The sequence below is a fragment of the Lethenteron reissneri genome, chromosome 36 (genome assembly GCF_015708825.2).
Source record: "Lethenteron reissneri isolate LAM-NWPU_2019-01 chromosome 36, ASM1570882v1, whole genome shotgun sequence".
NCBI lineage: Eukaryota > Metazoa > Chordata > Hyperoartia > Petromyzontiformes > Petromyzontidae > Lethenteron > Lethenteron reissneri.
Window position 1 is genome coordinate 10201577 of NC_083814.1, and position 27448 is coordinate 10229024.

A 27448-nucleotide genomic window follows, 5' to 3' on the forward strand; every position below is an offset into this window, starting at 1 on the left:
TAACGTCCTTCCAATGATTGCTCAGTTCATAACCATCTTCTCGATTGAAGTTGTGTCTGTATATGTGGATGGCTTCATGAACGAATCTTTGTTGATAGCCAGTGGGTTTGCAAAGTACCCTCGTCTTAGAGAAATCAATTTCGTGTGAGCCCACCGCATTGAAACAATGATCAAGCCATGGCCGAGGTATTGGTTCTACCGTGTTTCAGATCTGCCTTATGTTCACGAAGATCCCTATCTCACCCACCCCGGATTTGCCATGGCTTGGGTACCCCTTGATAAAAAATAAATATCATCTCAGTGGGCACTTACCTGATTTAAATAAAAAATTATAATTTTCAGTCGATTTGACTCTTTCTAGAATCGTCATCAGCAATAGCCACGACCGCAGTAGTAGCGACCGAAGCATCAATTGCACCTCATTTATGATCATCAAAACATGAAAATACCACTATATAAATACCACTGTATCTGGAGTCAATAGAGATCAATAAATTGAACCCCGGCATCTGCCCAATCACCTCTTATCTCGGAAGCTAAGCATGCTTGAGCCTGGATAGTGCTCGTATGGGTGACCATCACACGCAGACAGGTGGCATAGAGCAGCGTCGCAAAAACATCTACTGTTGCACTGTACTTCTATGCTTCCACACCTACGGCTCCAACCTTCGGAACCTGCACTGAGCAGCGTGGTGAAGTATGGGCAGAGCACTGCCACGGCCCACATGGAGTGGTCGGCGAAGTCCTCGTCCAACAGTGGATTGACAAAGGGGGGGATGTGTGTATGCGTGGGGCTTTTTTAAAATAAAGCGTCTAAATGTTGAACGGCTGCGAAAGCCGTTGGAGGTGGCAGCCGGGGGGATAAAACAGGGATAAGGGTGAAACAAGGGGGCCGAGACACGGGATGTATGTTTGTAGTCTTAGTTCTTTCAGGTAAAGTCACGTGGGTAAAAAATGAAATTAAAATTAATTAAAAATAAAATAAAAATCACGACGTTTCGGAGGCAACACAAGTCTCCGTGTTGCCTCCGAAACGTAGTGATTTTTATTTAAGTTTTAATTAATTTTTGTTTCATTTTTTACGTACGTGACTTTACCGAAAGAACTAGGAGCATGAATCCTTGCAGTCACGAAAGCTTCAAATCTAGAAGTATGTTTGTAGGTTGAACTCTTTTCGCACCGTACGTAGCCAAGCGTGCACACCGGAGGTGCGTGGGAAAGACACGGCGGCAGCGTGCAGGTGAGGGCGCCGCCGTCGATTGCGACCCCGAGATGCCGCACAGATGGATTCCAGGAGGGAGAGGGGTGTGTGTGGTAGGGGGGCATCGCAACGGTCATTGAGGTGGGGGCCGCGTCACACGTAGATGTGCGTGCGCTCCGTCACGTCCCTGCGGCACAGCGGGCACGCGCGCAGCATGAGGCCGCACTGGCTGCAGGCCGCGTGGCCGCAGGAGAAGACGAGGCCCAGCGGCCGCTCCATGCACACGGCGCACGTCAGCCGCGCCTCCATGTCGCGGCACCGCACGCGCAGCGCCGGGCCGTTCTCGGACAATCCCTCGGCCTCCTCTTCCGCTGCCGCCGCCGCCGCGTCGTCGTGGTCGTCGTCGCTGCCGGGATCGTTTTCGTCGCCGCCGCTGTTGCTGCCCGAGGTTCCGGCGCTGTCTCCGCCGCTGGTGCCCGGGAAGGGGTCCTTGACGTTGCCGGCGCAGTCGTCGCGGCCGCCGCCCGGCAGCGGGAAACATGACGAGCGCGTCGGGCACTCGATGACGCTTCCGTCTGCGGTGTCGGGGGGGGGAGGCGGGCGGGCGTCAGTGAGAATGATGCAAGTTTCACCATCCCCCCCCACCACCGCACCTCACATTGGCACGGTTGGCTACGTATGGTGCGAAAGAAGTTCCAACACACGAACGAGGCGCGAGCGGCTAAACCCGAATAGATTTTGCTGAAAGGATTTTGCCCGTCGTCCTGACGATCACTCGAGGACGAAGCTTCACGCTCGGCATGAGCAAAAATGGGTCACCGCATCGCGCGCTTTCAGATGCGCTTCTGCGGCCGTCTGGAACGCTCTTCCTTCCGATATGAGGAAGCCACGGGGAGCTCTGCACTTTTAAGTCATCTAGAGTGAAAACGAATTTCTTTAGAACGACTTTTTGTGTTGAGTTTGTTGTCTTTCCCCCGCACCTCCGATCCGCGCGGTTGGCTACGTACGGTGCGAAAGAAGATAGAAATATACCCGTTACATACAATACACCAAGGAGACATGTACATGAATAAAATGTACTTTTCCAAAATCTTAGATTTATGTAGCACCTTAATCAAAGCTACTTTACAATAATTATACAATTGTACAAAAGAGGCCGTCCATAAATGACGTCACGCGATTTTGAACAATTCCCCCCCCCCCCGTCACACGGCGTCACAAAAAGTCAGACCCCCCCTCAAATATGACGTCACAAAGCTCTGCCCCCCCCCCCCCCCAATTTTTTTTTAACATGCAAATCGCTTTAAACTATTGTCATTGTAGTGCGTATTTAATGTGGCGCTGCACTCTGATGTTGTAGGAGAAAGCATTTATCAAAAAGTCTATTTAATTAAGTAGAACGTGTTGTCTACATTCATTTAAAGTTGCGCATTTTGATGTGACGTCACATTTCTCAACCCACCCCTCCCCCTCGTCACACATCGTCACAAATGTCTGACCACCCCCCCCCCAGGTGCGTGACGTCATTTATGGACGGCCCCTAACATCATTGTGGGGGAGGTTATGATTTTTGTGGCCGGCCTCAGCAGTCGCAGGAATTCTACGCGTCTTGACGGGACGACAAGCACTACCAACTTCTGTTGACTTTGCCCACAGGGAGAATGTAATGTGTGGTGAACCCTGTAGAATGTGTCACTCCCCCCTATGTGCACGGGGCTTTCTTCTCATGCTGAATGGAAATTGGTAAAAACAAATTGCAAAACACCTCAAACGGGATCCTTTAGAGGGTCAGGAGACTCAAAAGAGGATTTCTTTCTTTCTGGGCGCCACGGCGGCTAGGAGATGTTCACTACCTCACCTGGTGTACAGGAGGTCGTGGGTTCGACCCCGACCCTGACGCCTGCTGTATATTTGTAGTTTGCGTGTCTCTCTCTCTCATCATCATCACGGTGGCTAGGAGATGTTCACTACCTCACCTGGTGTACAGGAGGTCGTGGGTTCGATCTCGACCCTGACGCCTGCTGTATATTTGGAGTTTGCGTGTCTCTCTCTCTCATCATCATCACGGTGGCTAGGAGATGTTATCTCCTTCGCCTGGTATGCAGGAGGTCGTGGGTTCGATCCCGACCCTGACGCCTGCTCTATAATTGTAGTTTGCGTGTCTCTCTCTCTCTCTCCCTGTGATCGCGTGGATTTTTCTCCGGGTCCTCTCCCGGTGTTCCCTCCACATTTAGAAACATGCATTTCGAGTATTTGACTGCAATTCATTTCCCGGTGATAAGCCACTTCGTTGAGCTATCATTTGTGGCCAGGTCGTTTCTAAAAAGAGCTACTTAGCAGCTGAGTGGGCCTTACCTGGTAAAATAAAAAAAATGTTTAGTTTTTTTGTTATTCTTGAGGAAATATTGACATCATAACACAATCATAATTGGTTTTGCGCGTGCGTTTTTCAACTTTTTGATTTGCCTTTTTTCCCTCAAAAATGTCCACCCCGACTCCGCTACCGGTGTCACGTCACGAGTTGAGGTGTCCACTCGTCTCGCTTAGCAGAGCAGTGCGAGCCTTCGTGTGGAAGAATGTCCCGCGGAAGCGGACACCACAGAGGTATTCCTGAGATCAATTCAAGTCTGGTCTACACATTCGTCGAGGTAGCACTGTCCCACGTCCCCTTCTTTCCACTTGGGGGTATTGTTAATCACGTGATCGTCGAACTGGCCCAAATTAAGTTCACACCTAAATTTGATGTTTGATTTTTTTTCTGTGCTCAGTCATTGCTGATCGGGCCTAGGCCTCACTCGAAAACCCGGTTTCACTACAGGTGGCTGAAACCAGGAAGCCAGGAACCAAGGTCCTCAATGTTTCCAGCTCCGACTTCATCTGCCAACTAAACCTCCCGCGCCACCTCATCTTGTTTTTTGTTGTTGTTTACAAACAAAGGCCCCGTTTCTTACCTTCCCTGAGCTTTTTGGTGATGGTCACCTGACACTTGAAACACCTCTTCATCCGCAGGCTGCACCCTGCGTTCAGGACAGGCACGCACGCGAGAGACGCCGGTTGCGTTGTTAGCGAGCGACTATTCAGGCTGCCCATTTGAATGTGGTCGAGGTTTACGATGCCATCGATTAACGATATTTCAATGAGCGATCCGCCTCCCACGCACGCACCCTCGCAGAAACACACGCACGCACGCACCACGCGTTCGCACCCACGGACCCTCGCAGAAACACACACACGCACCACAAGCTCGCACGCACGCACCCTCGCAGAAACACACGCACGCACACACCACGCGTTCGCACCCACGGACCCTCGCAGAAACACACGCACGCACCACAAGCTCGCACGCACGGACCCTCGCAGAAACACACGCACGCACGCACCACGCGTTCGCACCCACGGACCCTCGCAGAAACACACACACGCACCACAAGCTCGCACGCACGAACCCTCGCAGAAACACACGCACGCACACACCACGCGTTCGCACCCACGGACCCTCGCAGAAACACACACACGCACCACAAGCTCGTACGCACGGACCCTCGCAGAAACACGCACGCACGCACCACGTGCTCGCACGCACGCACCCTCGCAGGCGAGGCGGTGTTGGCAGGGCAGGAGGAGCGAGGGCGAGCACGGCTCGGAGCAGACCAAGCACTCGCCGCCTCCCAGCTGCTCCACGCCGTCCAGGTTCGTCACCGTCATGAGCGGCGTCGTGTGCACCCTGCGCAGGGCGACAGGACCCCCCACGGAGCCGGACACCCACCTCCTGCGTGAGGGAGCGGCGGGGGGGGGGGCACAGTGGAGGGGAGGGGCACAGTGGAGGGGGGGGGGCACAGTGGAGGGGAAGGGGTGGAGGAGGAGGGGGTGGGAGTTTCAGGGTGCCCGTTAGTTTTGTGGCACCACTGATGATGGAGAGTGCGCAAGCACGCACACACAGGGACAAAGATCCCCCGTATTGCTTGAGCAGACTGTTGGGGCAAGTGCTGTTAGCGAGCATCTATGAAGGCCGGCACGGCACACGAGGGGGTGGGTGGCCAGCATCCACGCCCGGCCGCCTTTGTCTCCCTAGCGGCGATGTTTACACACCGCACCAGAGTCGACCAAGGGGAAGCCCAGGACCGGTTCAGATAAGCGTCACCGGTGATGGCCGTGAGTGGGATTCTAAATCGGGTTACCAGGTTCGTAGTGCAGTGCGCTCACCGCTCCACACGACACCCCCCCCCCCCCCCCCGTATAGCCTCAACAGACTGCCATGGCCACGCTAGGCGCTCGCACTCTCACACGCGCGAGCGTCCAGGGGCGGGCAGAGCGAACCTGTGCCTCTGCGCGAAGTGTCCGAGCAGCTGGCGCACGCCGGGGTCGGGCTCCAGGCCGAGCGGCGAGCGGCCGGCGTGATCGCGGACGAAGAGGATCCCCCCCACACTGAGCGAGGAAGCACGCGATGGCCACTCCGACCGGCGCCGCCTCCGGGAAGAATCCCGACGCTCGCAGCTGCGCGTCAGGGGAGCGGTCAGAGCGAGAGTCAAGAGCCGACGACCCCGAGCGTCACCGCGTTCGTAAGCCTGGGGGGGTGGGGGGGCCATCACCGTCCCCTTCTCACCTCGGCGAGCATCTCGGTCTCGTCCCCGCACGCCGGCTGGGGCCGCCAGGGCGCGACGTGGAGCCGGCGTGCCCCCAGCGCGGCGTGTAGCGCGGTGCGCCCCTCGGCGTCGCGGGCGTTGGTCGAGCAGGCGCCGTCGCGCACGAGCACCAGCGCCACCCCGGCGTGGCCCTGACCCGCCGCCAGAGCCAGCGCCGTCTGCAGCCGCCCCGTCGCCGCGTCCGCGTCGCAGCGGCCCTGCGGCCGTGGGGGTGGGAGAGCGACGCGATGGACGGCAAAGGGAGGGAGTGAGTGGACGACTCGTGCTGCGCAGAGACGGGCGCCACGGTGGCTAGGAGATGTTGATTGCCTCGCCTGGTATGCAGGAGGTCGTGGGTTCGATCCCGAACCCTGGAGTTGTGCGTGTTCTCACCGACAACAATGACGACAACGACTAGGAAAACGTCACCAACAACGACTATGACAACAACAACAACGGCGACAACAACGACGACAACAACAGTGACTACAACAACAACAACGACTATGTCGACAACGACTACAAAAACGACGACGATTATGACAACAACGACAACGAAGACTACGACAACGACTACAACAATAACTTCAACAACAACTACAACAACGACGACTACAACCACAACGACCACCGGCAATCCTCGCCCGAGCTGCCGTGCGCTCACCTGGCGGAGGAGCATGTGCACCACGGCGGCGTGGTTGTTGAGGGCGGCGAGGTGGACGGGGCGGTAGCCGTCTTCCTTGGCCACGTCCACCAGCTGGCGCGCTCGCTCCAGCACCACGGAGGTCGCTCTGTGCCGGGGGGGGGGGGTCAGAGTCGGGGGTCAGGGTCATGGGGAGCGTCAAAGTCGGGGTCAGGTCACGGGGTCGGGATGGGAGAGAGAGAAGGTGGGTGGGTGCCCGGGTGGGTGGGTGAAGTGGGGATAATGATGAGCGTCACCAGGTGTAGCACTAGCAGCAAGTATCGGCAGAATCAGCAGCAGCAGCGACAGAAGCATCAGCAGTAGCTGCTGCATCATCATCATCACCATTAGCAGCATCATTGGCAGAAGCAGCTTCATCATAATTATCAGCTTCAGCAGCATAATTATCATCTCTATCTTGTAGTCATCACCAGGTGTAGCAGCAGCAGTATCGGCAGAAGCAGCAGCAATAGCGACAGAAGCATCAGCAGTAGCTGCTGCATCATCATCACCATCAGCAGCAGCATCATTGGCAGAAGCAGCTGCATCATTATCAACTTCAGCAGCAGCGACTGAAGCATCAGCAGTAGCTGCATCATCGCCATCAGCAGCAGCAGCATCGCCATCAGCAGCAGCAGCATCACTATCAGCTTCTAAATGTGGGAGGGGAAAAACCGGAGGACCCGGAGAAACACATTCCTGCCGAGGGAGCTGGTAGGAACGTTTGGTTGCTCGGTCAATGGCCAAGGTCAATGGCCAGGGTCAATGGCCAGGGTCAACGGCGGCGTGGTGTATTCCGCAAATATGCCCGACTGTGAGGGCGGGCACAAGCCGGCGTGAGTAGGTTAAACGTTGAGTTTTATAAGGGCACCACGGGGTGACCAGCCCCTCCCCACCCAGCCCCACCCCTCCCAGCCCCACCCCTCCCACTCCCCACCCAGCCCCACCCCTCCCTCCCCACCCAGCCCCTCCCCACCCTCCCCACCCAGCCCCTCACCACCCTCCCCACACAGCCCCTCCCCACCCTCCCCTCCCCACCCAGCCGCTCCCTCCCCACCCAGCCCCTCCCTGCACGACGGACACAATAATCCCCTGTGGGCTGGTGTAACCAGGAGGTTCCTACCAGTAAAATCCACATTAACCACTGGAAGAAAAAGAGAGAGAGAGACACGCAAACTCCAAATATACAGCAGCAGCAGCAGGCATCGTCAGGGTCGGCTTCGAACCCACGACCTCCTGTCGCCCAGGCGAGGCAGTTAACATCTCGGTTGAGACGTGGGTCACCGCAGGTACTCACAGCTGGTTCCCTTTGAGCGCAGCCTGGTGCAGGATGTTGAAGCCGCGGCGGTTTCGGAGCGAGAAGTCGGCGGAGGGAGCGGCGAGTAGCAGCGCAGCGACCCCGCGCGCCTCCTTGGCCAGCGCGTCGTGCAGAGCCGTGTCCCCGCATGCGTCCTGACCGCACAAAGATAAAGGCCCCCACCGCCACCGTATAGCCTTCAGCGGAACGTTGAGGCAAGTGGCGTTAGCGAGCACCGTACGAAAGCCGGCACGGCACACGAGGGGGTGGGTGGCCAGCACCACAAAGACAAAGGCGCGCCCCCGTTATAGCCTTCAGTGGATCGTTGGGGCAAGTGGCGTTAGCGAGCATCCTACGAAGGCCGGCACGGCACATGACACACACACATACTCACTCCTCACACACACACACTCACGCAGACGTACACACTCATACACTCCTAACACACTCACACACACACGCACACACTCCTCACACACACACGTACACACTCACACACACGTACACACTCACTCCTCACACACACACACTCACTCCTCACACACTCCACACACACTTACTCCTCACACACACACACTCACAAACACACACTTACTCCTCACACACACACACTCCACACACACACACTCCTCACACACTTACACACACACACTCCTCACACACACACTCACACACACACACTTACTCCTCACACACACACACTCACACACACGTACACTCATACACTCACCACACACTCTTCATACACATACACACTCACACACACACACTCACTCCTCACACACACACACATTCACCACATACACACACACACTCACACTCCTCACACACACGCACACACTCCTCACACACACACACACTCCTCACATACACACTCCTCACACACTCACACCTCACACACTCCTCACACACACTCCTCACTCACACACACTCACACACTCACACACACTCTTCCCACACACTCCTCACACACACTCTTCACACACACACACACTCCTCACACACTCACACACACACTCACACACACACTCACCACACACTCACTCCTCACACACTCCTCACACACACTCCTCACTCACACACACACACTCATACACACCACTCACACACACCACTCACACACACACTCACACACCTCACACACTCACACTCACACACACTCACACACACTCTTCCCACACACTCCTCACACACACACACACTCACTCCTCACACACCACACACACACTCACCACACACACACTCACCACACACTCACTCACACACACCACTCACACACACCACTCACACACACACTCACCACACACACACCACTCACACACACTCACCACACACACACTCACCACACACACACTCACCACACACACACTCACATACACACTCCTCACACACTCCTCACCACACACACACTCACCACACACTCACTCACACACACCACTCACACACACACACTCACACACACACACTCACCACACACTTACACACACACACTCACCACACACTCACACACACTCACACACACTCACTCTTCACAAACACACGTACACACACACACTCACACACACTCACCACACACCACTCACACACACTCACTCACCACACACACACCACTCACTCACCACACACACACCACTCACCACACACACACACTCACACACACTCACACACACACTCACACACACACTCACCACACACTCACCACACACCACTCACACACACTCACTCACCACACACACACCACTCACACACACTCACTCACCACACACACACCACTCACCACACACTCACACACACTCACACACACTCACACACACCACTCACACACACACTCACACACACCACTCACACACACCACTCACACACACCCTCTCATACACACACACTCACCACACACACACACACACTCCTCACACACTCCTCACACACACACTCTTCATACACACACACGTACACACACACTCCTCACACACACTCCTCACTCACACACACTCACACACACTCTTCCCACACACTCTTCACACACACACACACTCCTCACACACACACTCACACACACCACTCACACACACCACTCACCACACACACACTCACACACGTACACACTCACACACACCACTCACACACACACACTCACCACACACACTCACTCCACACACACACTCACCACACACTCACCACACACACACTCACCACACACTCACACACTCACACACACACTCACACACTCACACACTCACCACACACTCACACACTCACACTCACCACACATACACACACTCACACACACACACTCACACACACACACCACTCACACACACACTCACACACACACACTCACCACACACACACTCACACACACTCACACACACCACTCACACACACACACTCACACACACCACTCACACACTCACACACACTCACCACACACTCACTCACACACACACTCACACACACTCACCACACACACACTCACCACACACTCACACACTCACACACACACTCACACACTCACACACACTCACCACACACACACACTCACCACACACACACTCACCACACACACACACTCACCACACACTCACACACTCACACACACACTCACACACTCACACACACACTCACACACACACTCACCACACACACACACCACTCACACACTCACACACACTCACTCACACTCACACACACACTCCCCACACACTCACCACACACACACACTCACCACACACACACACTCACCACACACTCACACACTCACACACACACTCACACACACACACTCACCACACACACACTCACCACACACACACACTCACCACACACTCACACACTCACACACACACTCACACACTCACACACACACTCACACACACACTCACCACACACACACACACCACTCACACACTCACACACACTCACTCACACACACACTCCCCACACACTCACCACACACACACACTCACCACACACACACACTCACCACACACTCACACACTCACACACACACTCACACACTCACACACACACTCACACACACACTCACCACACACACACACACCACTCACACACTCACACACACTCACTCACACACTCACACACACACTCCCCACACACTCACCATACACACACTCACACACACTCACCACACACACACACACCACTCACACACTCACACACACTCACCACACACTCACACACTCACCACACACACACCACTCACACACACACTCACACACACACACTCACCACACTCACACACTCACACACGCTCACACACACATGCGGCGACGCCCAGCCCACCTGCACGTTGACGTCACAGGCGTGCTCACAGAGGACGTGCGCCACCTCCGCGTAGCCGCGGTTGGCCGCCACGTGCAACGCCGAGGAGCCGGAGGAGTTCACGACGTCTGGGTCGACGCCGCCCTGCAGCAGCAGCAGCTCGCACACCGCCTCGCGGCTCCTGAGACGGGGGGGGGGGGAGGTCGTAAGCTACCGACAACTCGAGAAGACGTTTTTGTTTGCGCCATGTTTGTTTCGATTTAAAGCTTTCGTGACTGCAGGGATTCATCTTCTTGGTTTTTTCGGTAAAGTCACGTAGAATGGAAATAATAAAATAATAAAAATAAAACATAAAATAATGCTCACGACGTTTCGGCCACAATGCAAGCAGCCGTCCTTAGATGGAGAACAGGTCTGTCGACCTACGTGATTTTACCGAAAGAACCAAGAAGATGAATCCCTGCAGTCACAAAAGCTTTAAATCGAAATTTAAACCACCAATGGTTTCAAATGATGTGCCGGCCTTCACACACTGATGATGTCTTGTCGGCCAAAGTGCCCCCTCTCCTCTTAAAGTTTGTGAAGAACACTACTCTCTCTGGAGCGCGCCCACTTTCCTTTCACCTCTGTCCTGGCTCTGATTCCGGTTGTTTTATCGCCTTGGTGCCACGAGACGAAGCCTCCATTCGGACAACGGCAGCATCCCTCTCTCTGGCAGGCTAACAGCGTCACCGCCGTGTGCTCGCGGACGGCCCGTGGAAAGTAGATGCCGTAGAACCGCTTCCGAAATCTCTTCCGTTTCTGGCCTCCCTCGATCCGCGGGGCTGGCCGCGAGATGGACCGCCCTAGGTCACAGGGACTCCGTCTGAGGCCGTTATTGCGAGTCCTCTCAAACTGAGCCCTGTCCTGAACGCAGCAGCGACGTCGCAAAACCAAAGCTCGTCTGGGCCACAGAGCTGCTTCCAGAATCCCTTCACAGTGACGTTGACCCCCAAGGGCAGAGATGACCTATCGACGATGGATCACCCAGTTACTCTGGTAGTGCGTTGTCTTTGAACTGTGCGCCTTTTGGCGTCATCTGGTCGAACACCATATGAGACTAGGCTCCAAAGAAAGCTGTCTCTGGTGTGGACCAATCAGTTTCAAAGACAATGCATAAATTATCAGTATTGTATTGTTTTTGTATTGTATTTGACTGCAAGTATTGTGGTTAATGTAAGCATGATTCCTTGCAAAAGGTGTCAGTTTTGTTGCCAGAAAAAAAGGGGAAAACCCCTATTAGTATATTTTGGTACTGGCAAAGGAGGTCCCATGATGGATCACCCAGTTACGGTTCTTGTGGCTCAATCGGCCCGGACTGCCTGGGTGGGTGGGGGAGGGGGGGAAGGGGGCCCCGTGGGGGGCCGGCCCCCCAAGGCCTGGGCTTTCTGCGTACCCGTAGGCCGCGTAGTGCAGGGCCGTGTCTCCGTCGGGGTCCCGGCGCGTCGCGTCGGCCCCTCGCTCCAGCAGCAGCGACACGGCAGCGCCGTGGCCCAGGTGCGCACTCACCTGCAGCGCCGTCTTGCCCTCCACCTGCGCGTCCACCTGCCAGCGCGCACGCACCCACCCACGCACGCATTCACTCACCCACCCACGCACTCACCCACACACTCACCCACACACTCACTCACACTCACCCACACACTTACGCACCCACGCACTCACCCACCCACACACTCACCCACCCACGCACTCACTCACCCACCCACGCATGCACTCACCTACCCACGAACTCACCCCACCCACGCACTCACTCACCCATGCACTCACCCCCCCACGCACCCACGCGCGTTGCTTCTAAATATGGAGGGAAAAACCGGAGGACCCAGAGAAAGATCCACGCGGCGACGGGGGAGAGACAGACACGCAAACTCCACATATACAGCAGGCGTCGGGGTCGGGATCGAACCCATGACCTCCTGCATAACAGGCGAGGTAGTTAACATCTCCTAGCCACCGTGATGATGATGAGAGAGAGAGACACGCAAACTCCCAATATACAGCAGCAGGCGTCGGGGTCGGGATCGAACCCACGACCTCCTGCACGCCAGGCGAGGTAGTTAACATCTCCTAGCCACAGTGATGATGATGAGAGAGAGACACGCAAACTCCAAATATACAGCAGTAGGCGTCAGGGTCGGGATCGAACCCACGACCTCCTGCACACCAGGCCTCTGAGTCGTTCTCTCTCCCCTTTCTCTCTCTACGACAGCGAGCGGATACCGAGCGCGCGCGCACGCACCTCGTGCGGGAACGCGTCGAGCAGCGCGCGCATCTCCCGCACGTGCCCGAGCACCGCGTGCGTGACGAGCAGCACCCCCGGGGGGTCTCCGCGGGCGCTCGAGGGTCGGGACGAGGACGGCGGTGGTCCCCCACGCAGCACCACCTCGAGCAGAGAGCCCAGCGAGCCTGCGCGCGGCACACCGCACCGCGCGCGCCACACGTGACCGCGCGCGTCACACCGCACCGCGCGCGCCACACGTGACCGCGCGCGTCACACCGCACCGCGCGCGCCACACGTGACCGCGCGCGTCACACCGCATCGCGCGCGCCACACGTGACCGCGCGCGTCACACCGCATCGCGCGCGCCACACGTGACCGCGCGCGTCACACCGCACCGCGCGCGCCACACGTGACCGCGCGCGTCACACCGCACCCGCGCGCGCCACACGTGACCGCGCGCGTCACACCGCACCACGCGCGCCACACGTGACCGCGCGCGTCACACCGCATCGCGCGCGCCACACGTGACCGCGCGCGTCACACCGCACCACGCGCGCCACACGTGACCGCGCGCGTCACACCGCACCGCGCGCGCCACACGTGACCGCGCGCGTCACACCGCATCGCGCGCGCCACACGTGACCGCGCGCGTCACACCGCATCGCGCGCGCCACACGTGACCGCGCGCGTCACACCGCACCGCGCGCGCCACACGTGACCGCGCGCGTCACACCGCACCGCGCGCGCCACACGTGACCGCGCGCGTCACACCGCATCGCGCGCGCCACACGTGACCGCGCGCGTCACACCGCACCGCGCGCGCCACACGTGACCGCGCGCGTCACACCGCACCGCGCGCGCCACACGTGACCGCGCGCATCACACCGCATCGCGCGCGCCACACGTGACCGCGCGCGTCACACCGCATCGCGCGCGCCACACGTGACCGCGCGCGTCACACCGCACCACGCGCGCCACACGTGACCGCGCGCGTCACACCGCACCGCGCGGGCGCGCGCGTCGATAACGCTGTGACGATTTGCTCTTCAACCTTACCAGGTGAGTGGGCCGGAATGACGACGATGAGGACGCTGACAACGACGATGATGGTGACAAGGATGACGATGACGACGACGACGATGATGGCGACGACGATGACGACGATGATGGTGACGACGATGATGGTGACGATGACGACGATAACGACGAGGACGATGAGGCGTCATACGCCTGCACACGTTGGCAGATTATCGTTTGTTTGGCTACGTCGTGTGGTGGAGGGTCTTACAACTACACGGGGAGGGATACGGAGTTGGAGGAGCAGGGGGTGGAGTAGAGTGACATTTAATTCCTTGCACCAGGGCCGATGCCAACCTCGCCTAGGACGCCGCTGTGAGTGTGTCTGTTTGTTGTTGTTGGCACAGGTAAACAACCCATCGGACAATAATGCAAGCTGTCGATAGGGACCTGGCTCCACAATGGCCACGTGGCGACAGCAAATAAACATGACACCGATGACGGCGGGCAGTGCACTGCGCGACGAACCCGGCCACCCGAGGCTCGATTCCCGCTCCTCGCTGGCCAACAACCCAGCGACAATTGTTTTTTTACCCTTAAATCTGGCAACAAAACTGACACCTTTTTTTACAAGGAGTCATGTTTACATAGACCACAATACTTGCAGTCATAATGCAAAAAAAAACATAACTCTGATCATGTATGCACTGTCCTTGAAGTTGATTGGTCCACACCCGAGACAGCTTTAAAAAAAGGTGTCAGTTTTGTTGCCAGATTAAAGGGTAAAAAAACAATTATCATATTTTTTACTGGCAAATGAGGTACCAATGGTGTAAACCCAGCGACAATTTTTTCTGAACCCGTGCCGTGTCTCCCCTAGGTCGACCCAGCCTCAAATGAGCACACGCGGTACGGAGAGTAAAAACATCGCCGCTCGGGGGCCGCGGTGGTGGCCACCCACCCCACCCCCACTTGCCCCAACGGTCTGTTAAGGCTACACCGGGGAGGGGTGGTTGTGGCGGGACCTTTGTCTTTGTGCGTGCGTGCCGCTCACTCGCCCCGCGAGTCTTGGGCCGAGCGACCTCTTCGGGCGCGGCCGTCGAGACGCACGTGGAGTCGTCTACGAGGGACGCCGCTCCCAGGACCTGGTGAGCCACGGGGGGGTGAGTGTGGTGGTGGGGGTGGCCGGGGGAGGGGGGTGATGAGGTGAGAGGGAGGGGGGCATGAAATGCACGAGGTGATGGAGAGAAAGAGTCGTGGTGCAGCATAGCAAGGGGCGGCTTGGTCCTGGCTTGCTTATCTGCTTCTGCCATCTACATGACAAAGGCTCAGTCCCAGCCGCACTGACTAATCTCACAACAACTCCTCTCTCGCGGCCCATCCTGGCTCCTCCCCCCTCAACCAGTATATATACAAGGTCGGGTCTCTTGGGACTTCTCTTTACTTGATACAGCAATTTTGCTGTGACGGTTCCACCTGAAGACGGAAGCTTGTGTTGCCTCCGAAACGTCGTGATTTATTATTTTATTTATATTATTTTTTCTATTATTTAGTATTTTTTATTACTTATTTTTTACCTACGTGACTTTACCGACAAAATATAAGAGTATGCATCCTTGCAGTCACGAAAGCTTCAAATCTAGCACAAGAAGGAACCTGGGAGGTATGGGAAAGGATTGTCTTGAAAGCTTTATTTTGGTGATTTCGAAAACAAATGGTTAAGCCATGTCGTCAAGTGAAGAACAGGTCTGTCATTCAGACGCTGTCTTTCCGACATAACCTGTTCTTCACCTGAGGACGGCTGCTTGCGTTGTGGCCGAAACGTCGTGAGAATTGTATTTTATAATGTTTTATTTTTATTATTTTATTATTTCCATTCTACGTGACTTTACCGAAAAAACCAAAAAGATATACGGGGGATCTTTGAGTAAAGAGGTGAGCGAGTTACGAGGTGAGTGGCGAGATTCTTGGGTGACGTGACGAGGTGAGTGAGTGAGTGACGAGGTGAGTGAGTGACGAGGTGGGTGACGAGGTGAGTGAGTGACGAGGTGAGTGAGTGACGAGGTGGGTGACGAGGTGAGTGAGTTACGAGGTGAGTGAGTGACGAGGTGAGTGAGTGGCGAGATTCCTGGGTGACGAGGTGAGTGAGTGAGTTACGAGGTGAGTGAGTGACGTGACCCTCACCGAGTCGCCTGCCGTGAAGCCCTCCGCCTGCAGGGCCATCGGCGTCAACACATCAAGACATTAAACGTCATCGCCATCACCGAAACTAATCATCAACATCGTTACTCATCATCAACATTATCACCACCGTCACCATCATCGTCACCATCATTGACATCGTCTAGACTCTAGACCATCACCATCATCACCGTCAATTTGAAAAACTGTCATCAACATCATCAACGCAATTATCATAAACAACACCATCATCAAAACCATCACCATCATCACCATCATCAACATCATCAATAGAAGTCACCATCATCGATATTATCAACATCATCACCAACATCAACATAATAACCATCAATATCATCGTCGGCATCATCATCATCACCATCATCCACATCATCAACACCATTACCATCAACATAATCACCATCATCATCGACATCATCATCATAACCCCCCCCCCCATCATCAACATCATCTCTTTGCAGAGACTTCACATCATCATCCTCATCATCTGTCATGTGTAGAGGGCAGTGAGACGCACGTCGATTGAACTGCGTGCGCGTGTCTGCAGAGACAACGCCTGTTGGCCATGCATGTTTCGAATCCAGCAGAGGCAGCGAGGGTTCGTGGATCGCGCAAACGCTGCCAAACTCCCATCCCCCGTGCGCATCGAGGCGGTACAGCAAGTGCGGACTAATCTCCATCTATTCCATCTGCACCGGACAGAGCGCTGCCCCCTCGCGCGCCCACCTTGGTGAGCGCGTGTGGGTTGTGGGTCCAGCGCGTGCCGCTGGGGTGGGCCACGTGCACGTGCCCGCTTTCCGTCACGCGGTTCACCCGTCCGAGACGCCCCATGTACTGCAGGGGTCAGCGGTCAGGGTCAGAGTTGGGGTCAGGGTTCATGGTTTGTTGCAGCGGCTTTGTCAACCGATACGCTGCCCCCACCGCCGCCGCTGCTAGTTCCACACAAGAGACGAAGATCACCCCGCGTTGACATTGACGGTTGGGGAAAGTGCTGTTAGCGAGCACCTATTAAGGACGGCACGGTACACGAACAAGGGTGTGGTGGTGGCCAGCACCACGCCCGGCCGCCTTTGTCTCCCCAATGCTGATGTTAACACACCGCACCGGGTACGCTTTCAAGGTTGAGTCAACGTAGGGTGAGGCCCAGGGCTGGTCCGAATGTCCGTTACCGACGTTGGCTGTGAGCTGGAATCGAACTCGGGTGACCAGGATTGTGCGCTGGCTACTACACTACCACTCCCCAGAGACAAAGACCCCCCGTATAGCCTGAACAGACTGTTGGGGCAAGTGCTGTTTGTGTTTGAGGTCAGGATTTGAGTTGGGGGTCAGGGTTTGAGTTGGGGGGGGAGGGTCAGGGTTTGCTTTGGGGGTTAAAGTTTGAGTTGGGGGAGGTCAGGGTTTGAGTTGGGGGTCAGGGTTTGAGTTGGGGGGGGGGTAAGGGTTTGCATTGGGGGTCAGGGTTTGAGTTGGGGGGGGGGTAAGGGTTTGCATTGGGGGGGGTCAGGGTTTGAGTTGGGGTGTAGGTCAGGGTTTGCGTTGCGGCCAAACTCAAGCCTCGTGCTCGCGCCGTGACCCCCCCCCCGCCCCGCGCGTACCGCCGCTGCGCGCTCCACCTGGGTCATCTCGCTGTTCCAGCCGCCGTGGCCCCGCTGCAGGACACGCAGCGTGCCGGGCCGCGCGTCGCGCGGGCGGAACGGAGACGCGGGCAGCGGTGAGGCCGAGGAGACGCGCTCCGACCCGCACAGCGCCGCTGCCTGCCCTGTGGTGGTGGTGGTGGGAGAGACGCCAGGGTTCCATAACCGACCCGTCACAGATGTCGCCCCTCTTTGTTGACGGCTTCAAGTTTTCTCTCCGGATTGTTTGAGTCGCTCCGGGAGAGTAAGAAGCAACCCCGCGAACCTGTGGCCGCCATCAATTAATTGACACGATTCTGGTCACAAATACAAAAGATCACCCGTATAGCCTGTAACAGACTGTTGGGGCAAGTGCGGTTAGCGACTGTCACCTATGAAGGCCGGCACAGCACACGAGGGGGTGGGTGGCCAACACCACGCCCGGCCGCCTTTGTCTCTCCATCGGTGATGTTTTACACACAACACCAGATACTCATTTCAGGTTGAGTCGACCTAGGGGATGCCCAGAACCCTTTCAGATAATCGTCACCAGTGTTCGCCATGAGCGGGAAACCAACTCGGGTCGCCGGGTTCGTAGCGCAGCGCGCTAACCGCTCCACCACCGCTCCCCGCACACACAAAGAGTCGAGAGGGGCCTCGCGCCGGCTCGGCTCGGATGTGGCAGTGGAAAAAAAAATGGGGGTGGGAGTTTGAGGAGGAGGGGCTGGCGGCTTATCAGTGGAGCCCCAGTCGGGACTTACCCAGGCTGGGCAGGTGCTCCCGGAAGTAGTGGCCACCCAGGGCTGGGCTGACGCAGCGCAGGTCGACGCGGCCCTGGTGCCCGACGCGGTACACACTGCGACTGCCGCTCGCCTCCCAGAGCACGCACGCCACGCCGCTTCGCTCGTCGCCGTCCCAGCCGCGGAGCTCCGTCACGCGGCCCACGCCACCTGCACCGCCTCCTCCACCAGAGTTGGGGGGGGAGGGGGGGGTCCCATCACAGAACATATATCAATGATAATTGTTTTTTTACCCTTCTATCTGGCAACAAAACTGACACCTTTTTTTACAAAGAGTCATGTTTACATAGACCACAATACCTGCAGTCATAATGCAAACAAAAAACATAACTCTGATAATGTATGCACTGTCCTTGAAGTTGATTGGACAGCTTTCCTTAGAGCCTAGTCTCACATGGGTTGGACCAGATGACGCCAAAAGGCGCACTGAGGTTCCAATGGTGGAACATATATCAAGTTAATGTTGGATTGTCAGTGGTCCGTGTCGCCTTACCGTCCTGATCGCCCCACTCCCAGTCCACCCCTCGCACGACCTTTGCCCCCGGGAATATCCCCATGAGTTGCACCCTCTGCAGGCCCATGCGGCAGCCCACGGCCACCCTACGGAGCAACAGGACACGCGGTTAGACTCGGGGCCAGTCGTGAGTGAGAGTGTGGAGGTGGTAAAATCGCCGTGTCTGTGGTTTGGACAGCGTTGGCAGGAATGTGCACAATGGAGGAACGTGCAAAACAAAAAAACTATCTTCTTGGTTCTTTCGGTAAAGTCAGGTAGAATGGAAATAATAAAATAATAAAAAGAAAAAATAATAAACTAAAATAATTATTTTATTATGTTTTATTTTAATAAAAATAAAACAAAATAAAATAATTATTGTATAATGTTTCATTTTTATTATTTTATTATTTACATTCTACGTGACTTTACCGAAAGAACCAAGAAGATGAATCCCTGCAGTCACGAAAGCTTTAAATCTAAAACTAAACTATTTTTATTCATGGCAAAGAGGCCAATAACAACCCGTACAAGATGCTTATCGTCGATTGGGAAATCGCACGCGGTCAAATCAAGGACGCCAATCACGGGAGATAATATAAACTCAATTTGTATTTTACCAGGTAAGGCCCACTGAGCTATGTAGCTCTACGAAGTGGCTTATCGTCGTTTGGAAATCTATAGCGGTTGCCAAATGCTCCAGCAGCCAAATACGATTGTGTACTATGCACAATAGTAAGATAGTGAATCAATAGACGGTTCCTGATGCACTACCGCCCGCCAAAGACAAAGCTGCCCCATGTAGTCTTTAACTGACTGTAGCGGCCAAGTGCTGTTAGCGAGTAGCACCTATGAAGACCGGCACGGCACACCAGTGGGTGAGTGGCCAGCACCACGCCCGGCCGCCTTTGTCTCTCTCGTGGTGATGGTTTACGCACCGCACCAGGTACTCATTTCGGGCTGAGTCGACCTAGGGGAGGCTCAGGACCCGTTCACGTAATTGTCGCCGATGTTGGTGGCCGTGAGCGGGAATCGAACTCGGGTCGCCGGGTTCATAGCGCAGTGCGCTCACCATCGCCGCGGCCTTCACAAGCGTTTTGTTATTTGCTGTAACCATGGTTTCCATTGGTTCTCAGCGCGCTAACCACTGCGCCACCGCTCCCCAAAGACAAAAGATCCCCCGCACGGTATAGCCTTTAACAGGCTGCCGAGGCAAGCGCTGTTAGCGAGCACCTGCGAAGGCTCCCCACACACAACCCACACTCGATGTTCTCCATCACTCCGTGGTCCACCAACCCCCCACTCCCCGCACAGCTGGATTATCGATGGTCACTGGAGCGTGAGCATGCGGCATCGGCCTCCGAGTGCCCTTGCCCGCGCCTCGCGCTAATCTCAGCTCATCCCTCGCAGGGATCACAGCAAGCTCCGTTGCCACCACGTGCACGCTAACGTTTATTAGACGTCGTGTTACTATGATGATTGGAATTTTGGTTACGCTGGATAGCCTCTCTGTCTCAAGATGGGTCCTGAAAAAACTGAATTTCAGTTGAGTTGGGGAGCTGAATGGGTGGATTGGTGGGTGAGTGGATGGTTGACTGAATTGCTGAGTGAGTGGATGAGTGGGAGAGTGAGTGGGGGAGTGAGTGGGTGAGTGGGTGAGTGGATGGTTTACTGAGTTGGTGAGTGAGTGAGATGAGTGGGAGAGTGGGCGAGCTAGCGAGTGAGAGAGTGGGTGAGTGAGTAAGTGAGTGGGGTGAGTGAGTGAGTGAGTGGGGTGAGTGAGTGGGATGAGTGAGTGGACGAGTGTGAGGGCGAGCGTGCGAGTGAGTGGTTGACTGAGTGGGTCAGTGAGCGTGCGAGTGAGCGGGTGAGTGAGCGAGTGGGGTGATTGAATGAGTGGACGAGTATGAGAGCGAGCGTGCGAGTGAGTGGGTCAGTGAGTGAGTGAATGTGGCGATTGAGTGAGTGAGCGAGTGGGGTGAGTGAGTGAGTGGACGAGTGTGTGAGCGAGCGTGCGAGTGAGTGGGTGAGTGAGCGAGTGTGGTGAGTGAGTGGGCGAGAGAGCGAGCGAGCGGGTGGTTGCTTGAGCGAGCGAGTGGACGAGTGAGCGAGCGAGCGGTTGATTGAGCGAGTGAGTGAGTGGACGAGTGAGCGAGCGAGCGGGTGGCTGATTGAGCGAGCGAGTGAGTGAGTGGACGAGTGAGCGAGCGAGCGGGTGGTTGATTGAGCGAGCGAGTGAGTGAGTGGGTGGTTGATTGAGCGAGCGAGTGAGTGGCTGATTGAGCGTGCGAGTGAGTGAGTGGACGAGTGAGTGAGTGAGCGAGCGAGCGGGTGGTTGATTGAGCGAGCGAGTGAGTGAGTGGACGAGTGAGCGAGCGAGTGAGTGGACGAGTGAGCGAGCGAGTGAGTGGACGAGTGAGTGGACGAGAGCGCGCTACGCACGGCACGGCGCGCGCGTGCTCGTAGCGCTGGAACGCGTGCGACAGCTCGTGGCGGCTGCCCGCGTAGCAGCGCGTGCAGAGGTCGAAGTCGCGGCACGAGACGCAGCGCCAACGCAGCCCCGCCAGGCCGCGCGTGCCGCAGGCGTCGCACGCGATGTTCGGGTGCCGTACGCCTGGGGGGGGGGCGGGGGGGGGGGTCAACGTTAGGGGGAGGAGGCACTGGTTCATTCATTGTCATCATCATCGTCGTGATCATCATTGACATCATTGTCATCAGCATTGTCATCATCATCGTCGTCGTGATCATCATTCCAGTTATCATTGACATCATTGTCATCATCTTCGTCGTCGTGAATATCGTTGACATAATCTTATTGTCATCGTCGTCTTCATCATCACCCGTGTAGCCTTAATAGACTCTTGGGGCAAGTGCTGCTAACGAGCACCTCTACAGCACAGGCACCACACGCACCCACACACCCCCCCCCCCCCCACACACCTACACATAAACCTCCACACACCCACACACAAACCCCCACCACCCACACACAACCCCCCCACGCACCTACACACACGTGCGCAGGGCACCCACACACAAACCCCCACCCACACACAAACCCCCACACACACCCACACACAAACCCCCACACACGCGTGCGCAGGGCACCCACACACAAACCCTCACACACACCCACACACAAACCCCCACACACCCACACACAAACCCCCACAAACCCACACACAACCCCCCACACACACGTGCGCAGGGCACCCACACACAAACCCTCACACACACCCACACACAAACCCCCACACACCCACACACAAACCCCCACACACCCACACACAACCCCCCCACGCACCCACACACACGTGCGCAGGGCACCCACACACAAACCCTCACACACACCCACACACAAACCCCCACACACACCCACACACAAACCCCCACCCCCCCACGCACCCACACACACGTGCGCAGGGCACACACACACAAACCCTCACACACACCCACACACAAACCCCCCCACGAACCCACACACAAACCCCCACACACCCACACACAAACCCCCACACACCCACACACACAAACCCCCCACACCCACACACCCCCCCACGCACCCACTCACAAACCCTCACACATCCACAACCCCCCTCCCCCCCACACGCGCGCAGTGCCACCCCCACCGATCTGCGCGTTGTCCAGCAGCAGCAGGTCGTGTGCGCCCTGGTAGCCGGCTCGATAGTCTGCGCGCGCTCCCGTGTCCCACTGCACCACCACGGTGCGTGCCTCCCTCGCCGCCTTCTCGCCGCGTCGCGCCACCAGAACCACAGTGCCCGCGTGGCCCTCGCCGCCGTCCTGGTCGGCCCAGCGCCAGTCACGGCCACGCACCACGCGGACCCCCACCTCCAGCATGAGCGCGGCCTGCAGAGAAAAGACGAAGACCCCCCCCCCCCCCCCACACCGTCCCACACCGGCCCGTGTAGCCTTTACTGATTGTTGGGGGTCAGTGCCGGTTCGCGAGTAGCAGCAAGCTATGAAGGCCGACACACGGTGCATGGGGGGGGGGGGGTGGCCAGCACCGTTCCCGGCCGCCTTTGTCTCCCCAGCGGCGATGTTTTATGCAGCGCACTGGGTACTCGTTTCGAGGCTGAGCCGATCTAGGGGAGGCCCAGGAGCAGTGCCGGATTATCCTCGTAGCAAAAGTAGCTACACATGTAGTAGCAAAGTAGCTACGGGCCCCGCACTTTCAAGGGCCCCGCGCTAAACGCTTTCAAGCTATCAATTCCGATTCAGTGGTTCTGCACTTGCTCTATTACTATAGTACTATACCGCCTTCAACTTTTACGAACGACTGGGTGTTTAAGGTTAGCGATTTGTCGTTTTTTTTCCGGCTGTATAGCAAATGAAAAAATACAATTACTTTACTACGCAAGTAAAAAAAAATTATTTTAATATTTACGTGTTTTTTTTTATGTAGGGCCCCTTTGTAACATATCGCTACAAGGCCCCGCACGAGATTCATCCGGCACTGCGCTGGAGCCGGTCAGACAATAGCCACCGGTGTTGGCCGTGAGCGGGAATCGAACTCGGGTCGCCGGGTTCGTAGCGCATTGCGCTAATCCCCACAGTGCAGACACCCACACACAGCCCTGTGAGCCATTCGGCTCTTGAATCGGAACTGCAACAAACAAAAAACATGAACAAGAAAACATCTTAAAGTGACTATATGCAAACAGAAAATCCAAGAAAAGACAGCAAAATATTGCAGAAAAATCACCGTACAACAACCCTGTGCAAATATCCCAGTGGGATGCAAGTCAAACAACAACAACCACAAGACAACTTAGATTAAGGCCATCAGTCTAACTCTGTACTACAACAAACAAATATGGCCAAACAAAAAACTTTTCGAAAATCATCAAAATAAAGCCATAAAAGCAATGAAACAGTGGTCATTTTGAGAGAGGGGGCATGTTTTTGGCCAAGACGTCACGCCTCTTGTTGACACCCTGATGGTTGAAGATGCTTGGAAAGCCAAATGGGAGTTCACACAACAACAACAACAACAACCGCCGTTCGCCACTAAGCGGCGGAGACGTCACCACGGCGCTTGTGCCAGGCTAGGTTCACCAAGAAGCCACCTCCTCGTGCAAGACTCGACGGAGAAGATCCCTGCCTTCGATCTTCCCCGAGGATTATGGGGCCACAAGAACCACTAAGCCACTATCCGCACACAAACCGTGGCAATGGCAGCAGCAGCAGATGCGGATAACTTGATGATGATGCAAACCAAGTGTTGCCCTGCTGAGCTTCCGAGATCCTAACGAGATCGGGCGCGTTCTGGCCGTCTTGGTCATAATCTTCCCTGTCGATAGAGACTCGTGGCTAAAAATAGGCCGTCAATCACTCGAGTCAATTAACCGTTCATTGGCTCTCACGTGGCTTAACGTTGTTGTTGTTGTCAGCTTGTAGCTTCCCACAGAGGGCAAAAGACCTCCTCCAATCCACCTTCGAACTCGGTGAGCTCATCTGGCTGCTACGTGTGTTCAACTTCTTTCCGGTGCGTAGCCAACCGTTCTGATCGGAGGTGAGGGGGGAACGATCTGACGTAGATGCGTTCCAAAAAAACTGTGTGTACGTGTGTACACAGTACACACACACACAGTACACACACAGTACACACAGACAGTACACACAGGACACACACAGTACACACACACAGTACACAGACAGTATACACAGTACACACACAGTACACACACAGTATACACACACAGTACACAAACACAGTACACACACAGAGTATATGCAGACAGTACACACACACACGGTATACACAGTAGACACAGTACAAACACAGTACACACAGTACAGAGTACACGCAATACGGACAGTACACATAGTACACACATCACACACAATACAGTACACACACAGTACACGCAATACAGACAGTACACACACAGTACAAATGCACAATGCGCACACACACACAGTACACGCAAATACAGTCAGTACACACACAGCACACGCAGCACATACACGATACCGCACACACGCAGTACACAGTTCACACACGCAGTGCACAGTACACAGACAATGTTGTCCCACGCACAGCGACGACTACGGACGCAGATAAACTCATCCCGTGTCCCCAATGGCATCGCCGTTACAACTTCTACTTTGAGCTTCCCCTTTCATTCATGGCAAGGAGAACCATGCAACAATCAGAAAATTACAACCCGTGCAAGATCTTTGTCTTCGACTGGGAAATCACACGCGGTCAAATCAAGGACGCCACTCACGAAATATAATATTTAAAAAAACCAAACCATTTATTTTACCAGGTAAGGCCAACTGAGCGAAATGGATATGTTTCAGAAACGACCTGGCCACAAATGACAGCCCAACGAATTGGCATATCACGTGGAGATGTATAGCAGCCAAATACTCTAAACGGGTGATGTTGATTCTAAATGTGGAGAGGAAAATCCTGGAGGACCCGGAGAAAAGTCTACGCGACCACGTTGAGAGAGACACGCAAACTCCAAATGAACAGCAGGCGTCAAGGTCGGGATCGAACCCACGACATCCTGTATACCAGGCGAGGTAGTTAACATCTCACCACGGGGAGAGAGAGAGACACGCAAACTCCAAATGTACAGCAGGCGTTAGGGTCGGGATCGAACCCACGACCTCCTATATACGAGGCTAGGTGGTTAACATCTCACTAAGGAGAGAGAGAAAGACACGTAAACTCCAAATGTACAGCAGGCGACAAGGTCGGGATCGAACCCACGACCTCCTGTATACGAGGCGCGGTAGTTAACATCTCACCACGGGGAGAGACACGTAAACTCCAAATGTACAATAAGCGTTAGGGTCGGGATCGAACCCACGATCTCCTGTATACCAGGCGAGGTAGTTAACATCTCACCACGGGGAGAGAGAGAGACACGTAAACTCCAAATGTACAGCAGGCGTCAAGGTCGGGATCGAACCCACGATCTCCTGTATACCAGGCGAGGTAGTTAACATCTCACCACGGGGAGAAAGAGAGACACGCAAACTCCAAATGTAAAGCAGGCGTCAAGGTGGGGATCGAACCCACGACATCCTGTATACCAGGCGAGGTAGTTAACATCTCCTAGCCACCGTGACGCCCTGAATCTCAATGGGGGTCTAATGTGGTTAAACATATGACGTGAATCACGAGAGAGGCGATGCATTTCAACGGGGACTTCGCGTGGTAAAATGAAGGACGTCATGCAACCAGACACAACGAATATCCACACATCCTCTAAAACAACAACAACAGCAACAACAGCAACAACAGCAACACTTACCTTTACAGCAAAACTATCCGTCTGGCGTCGGGAAAGAGACGGGTCCGTCGCTTCGTTTCTTCGTTACGGTGAGATCGTCTCCGACATCGAAGGAGCGCTTGAACCGCTCAACCAAAACAAACTAAAAACAAAAAAAAGCTTTCAGCGGCGGGGCGAACGTGAAGGGGTAAATGGACTTGGCAGACGTTGCGTTAAGAGATGTTGGTGGCCCATCGGCATCTGCCAATATCGTCAGTGGTAATTGATCGCCTGCGTTCGATTGCGAAGAGCCAGCGAACAGCCGGTGCGACAGGCGATCAGCTGGACACACGGCTCCAAAGCGATCAAGTCAGACAGCCAGCCAGCCAGCTATCTTTCACAGGTCATAACACGAGCAGTCAAAGGCAGCACACTAACTCATGATTCAGACAGATCGCCTCCAGTCAATCAGTTGAAACATGCGGTCGTTTTTCACAGACGTCTCTGCTGGACAGCTGTGCAAAAAGCGCTTTTCGGCTCATCGGATTTCTCCCGCGGTCTAAATGAAGATTCCGATGAAGAGAGAGACGCACGGAGAGACACTGCGAGGCGTAAACGTCCCACTGCTGCCCTGGACGACGACGCGACTAGACGACCTCGTCAATGCCCAAGGTGCACACGGATGGGTCTCGAGTGCGAGAGAAGAGACGACGATGAATGGCCACGGGT

The 27448-nt window shown here is 55.4% G+C and overlaps 1 protein-coding gene across 1 annotated transcript; it reads right to left on the bottom strand.

Moving 5' to 3' along the window:
* Positions 1 to 1091: 1091 nt before the first annotated feature.
* LOC133351230 (E3 ubiquitin-protein ligase MIB2-like) lies at positions 1092 to 27332 on the bottom strand. The gene is given in 20 exon segments (XM_061566308.1): positions 1092 to 1776; positions 4153 to 4218; positions 4789 to 4970; positions 5519 to 5613; positions 5615 to 5695; positions 5805 to 6041; positions 6488 to 6614; positions 7803 to 7957; positions 11103 to 11262; positions 12517 to 12665; positions 13363 to 13529; positions 15416 to 15506; positions 15719 to 15743; positions 17282 to 17397; positions 18177 to 18322; positions 18938 to 19135; positions 19470 to 19576; positions 21912 to 22083; positions 23099 to 23336; positions 26762 to 27332. Coding segments are annotated over 19 exon segments (2925 nt in total). The 5' UTR covers positions 23328 to 23336; positions 26762 to 27332; the 3' UTR covers positions 1092 to 1354.
* Between the last annotated feature and the right edge of the window lie 116 nt (positions 27333 to 27448).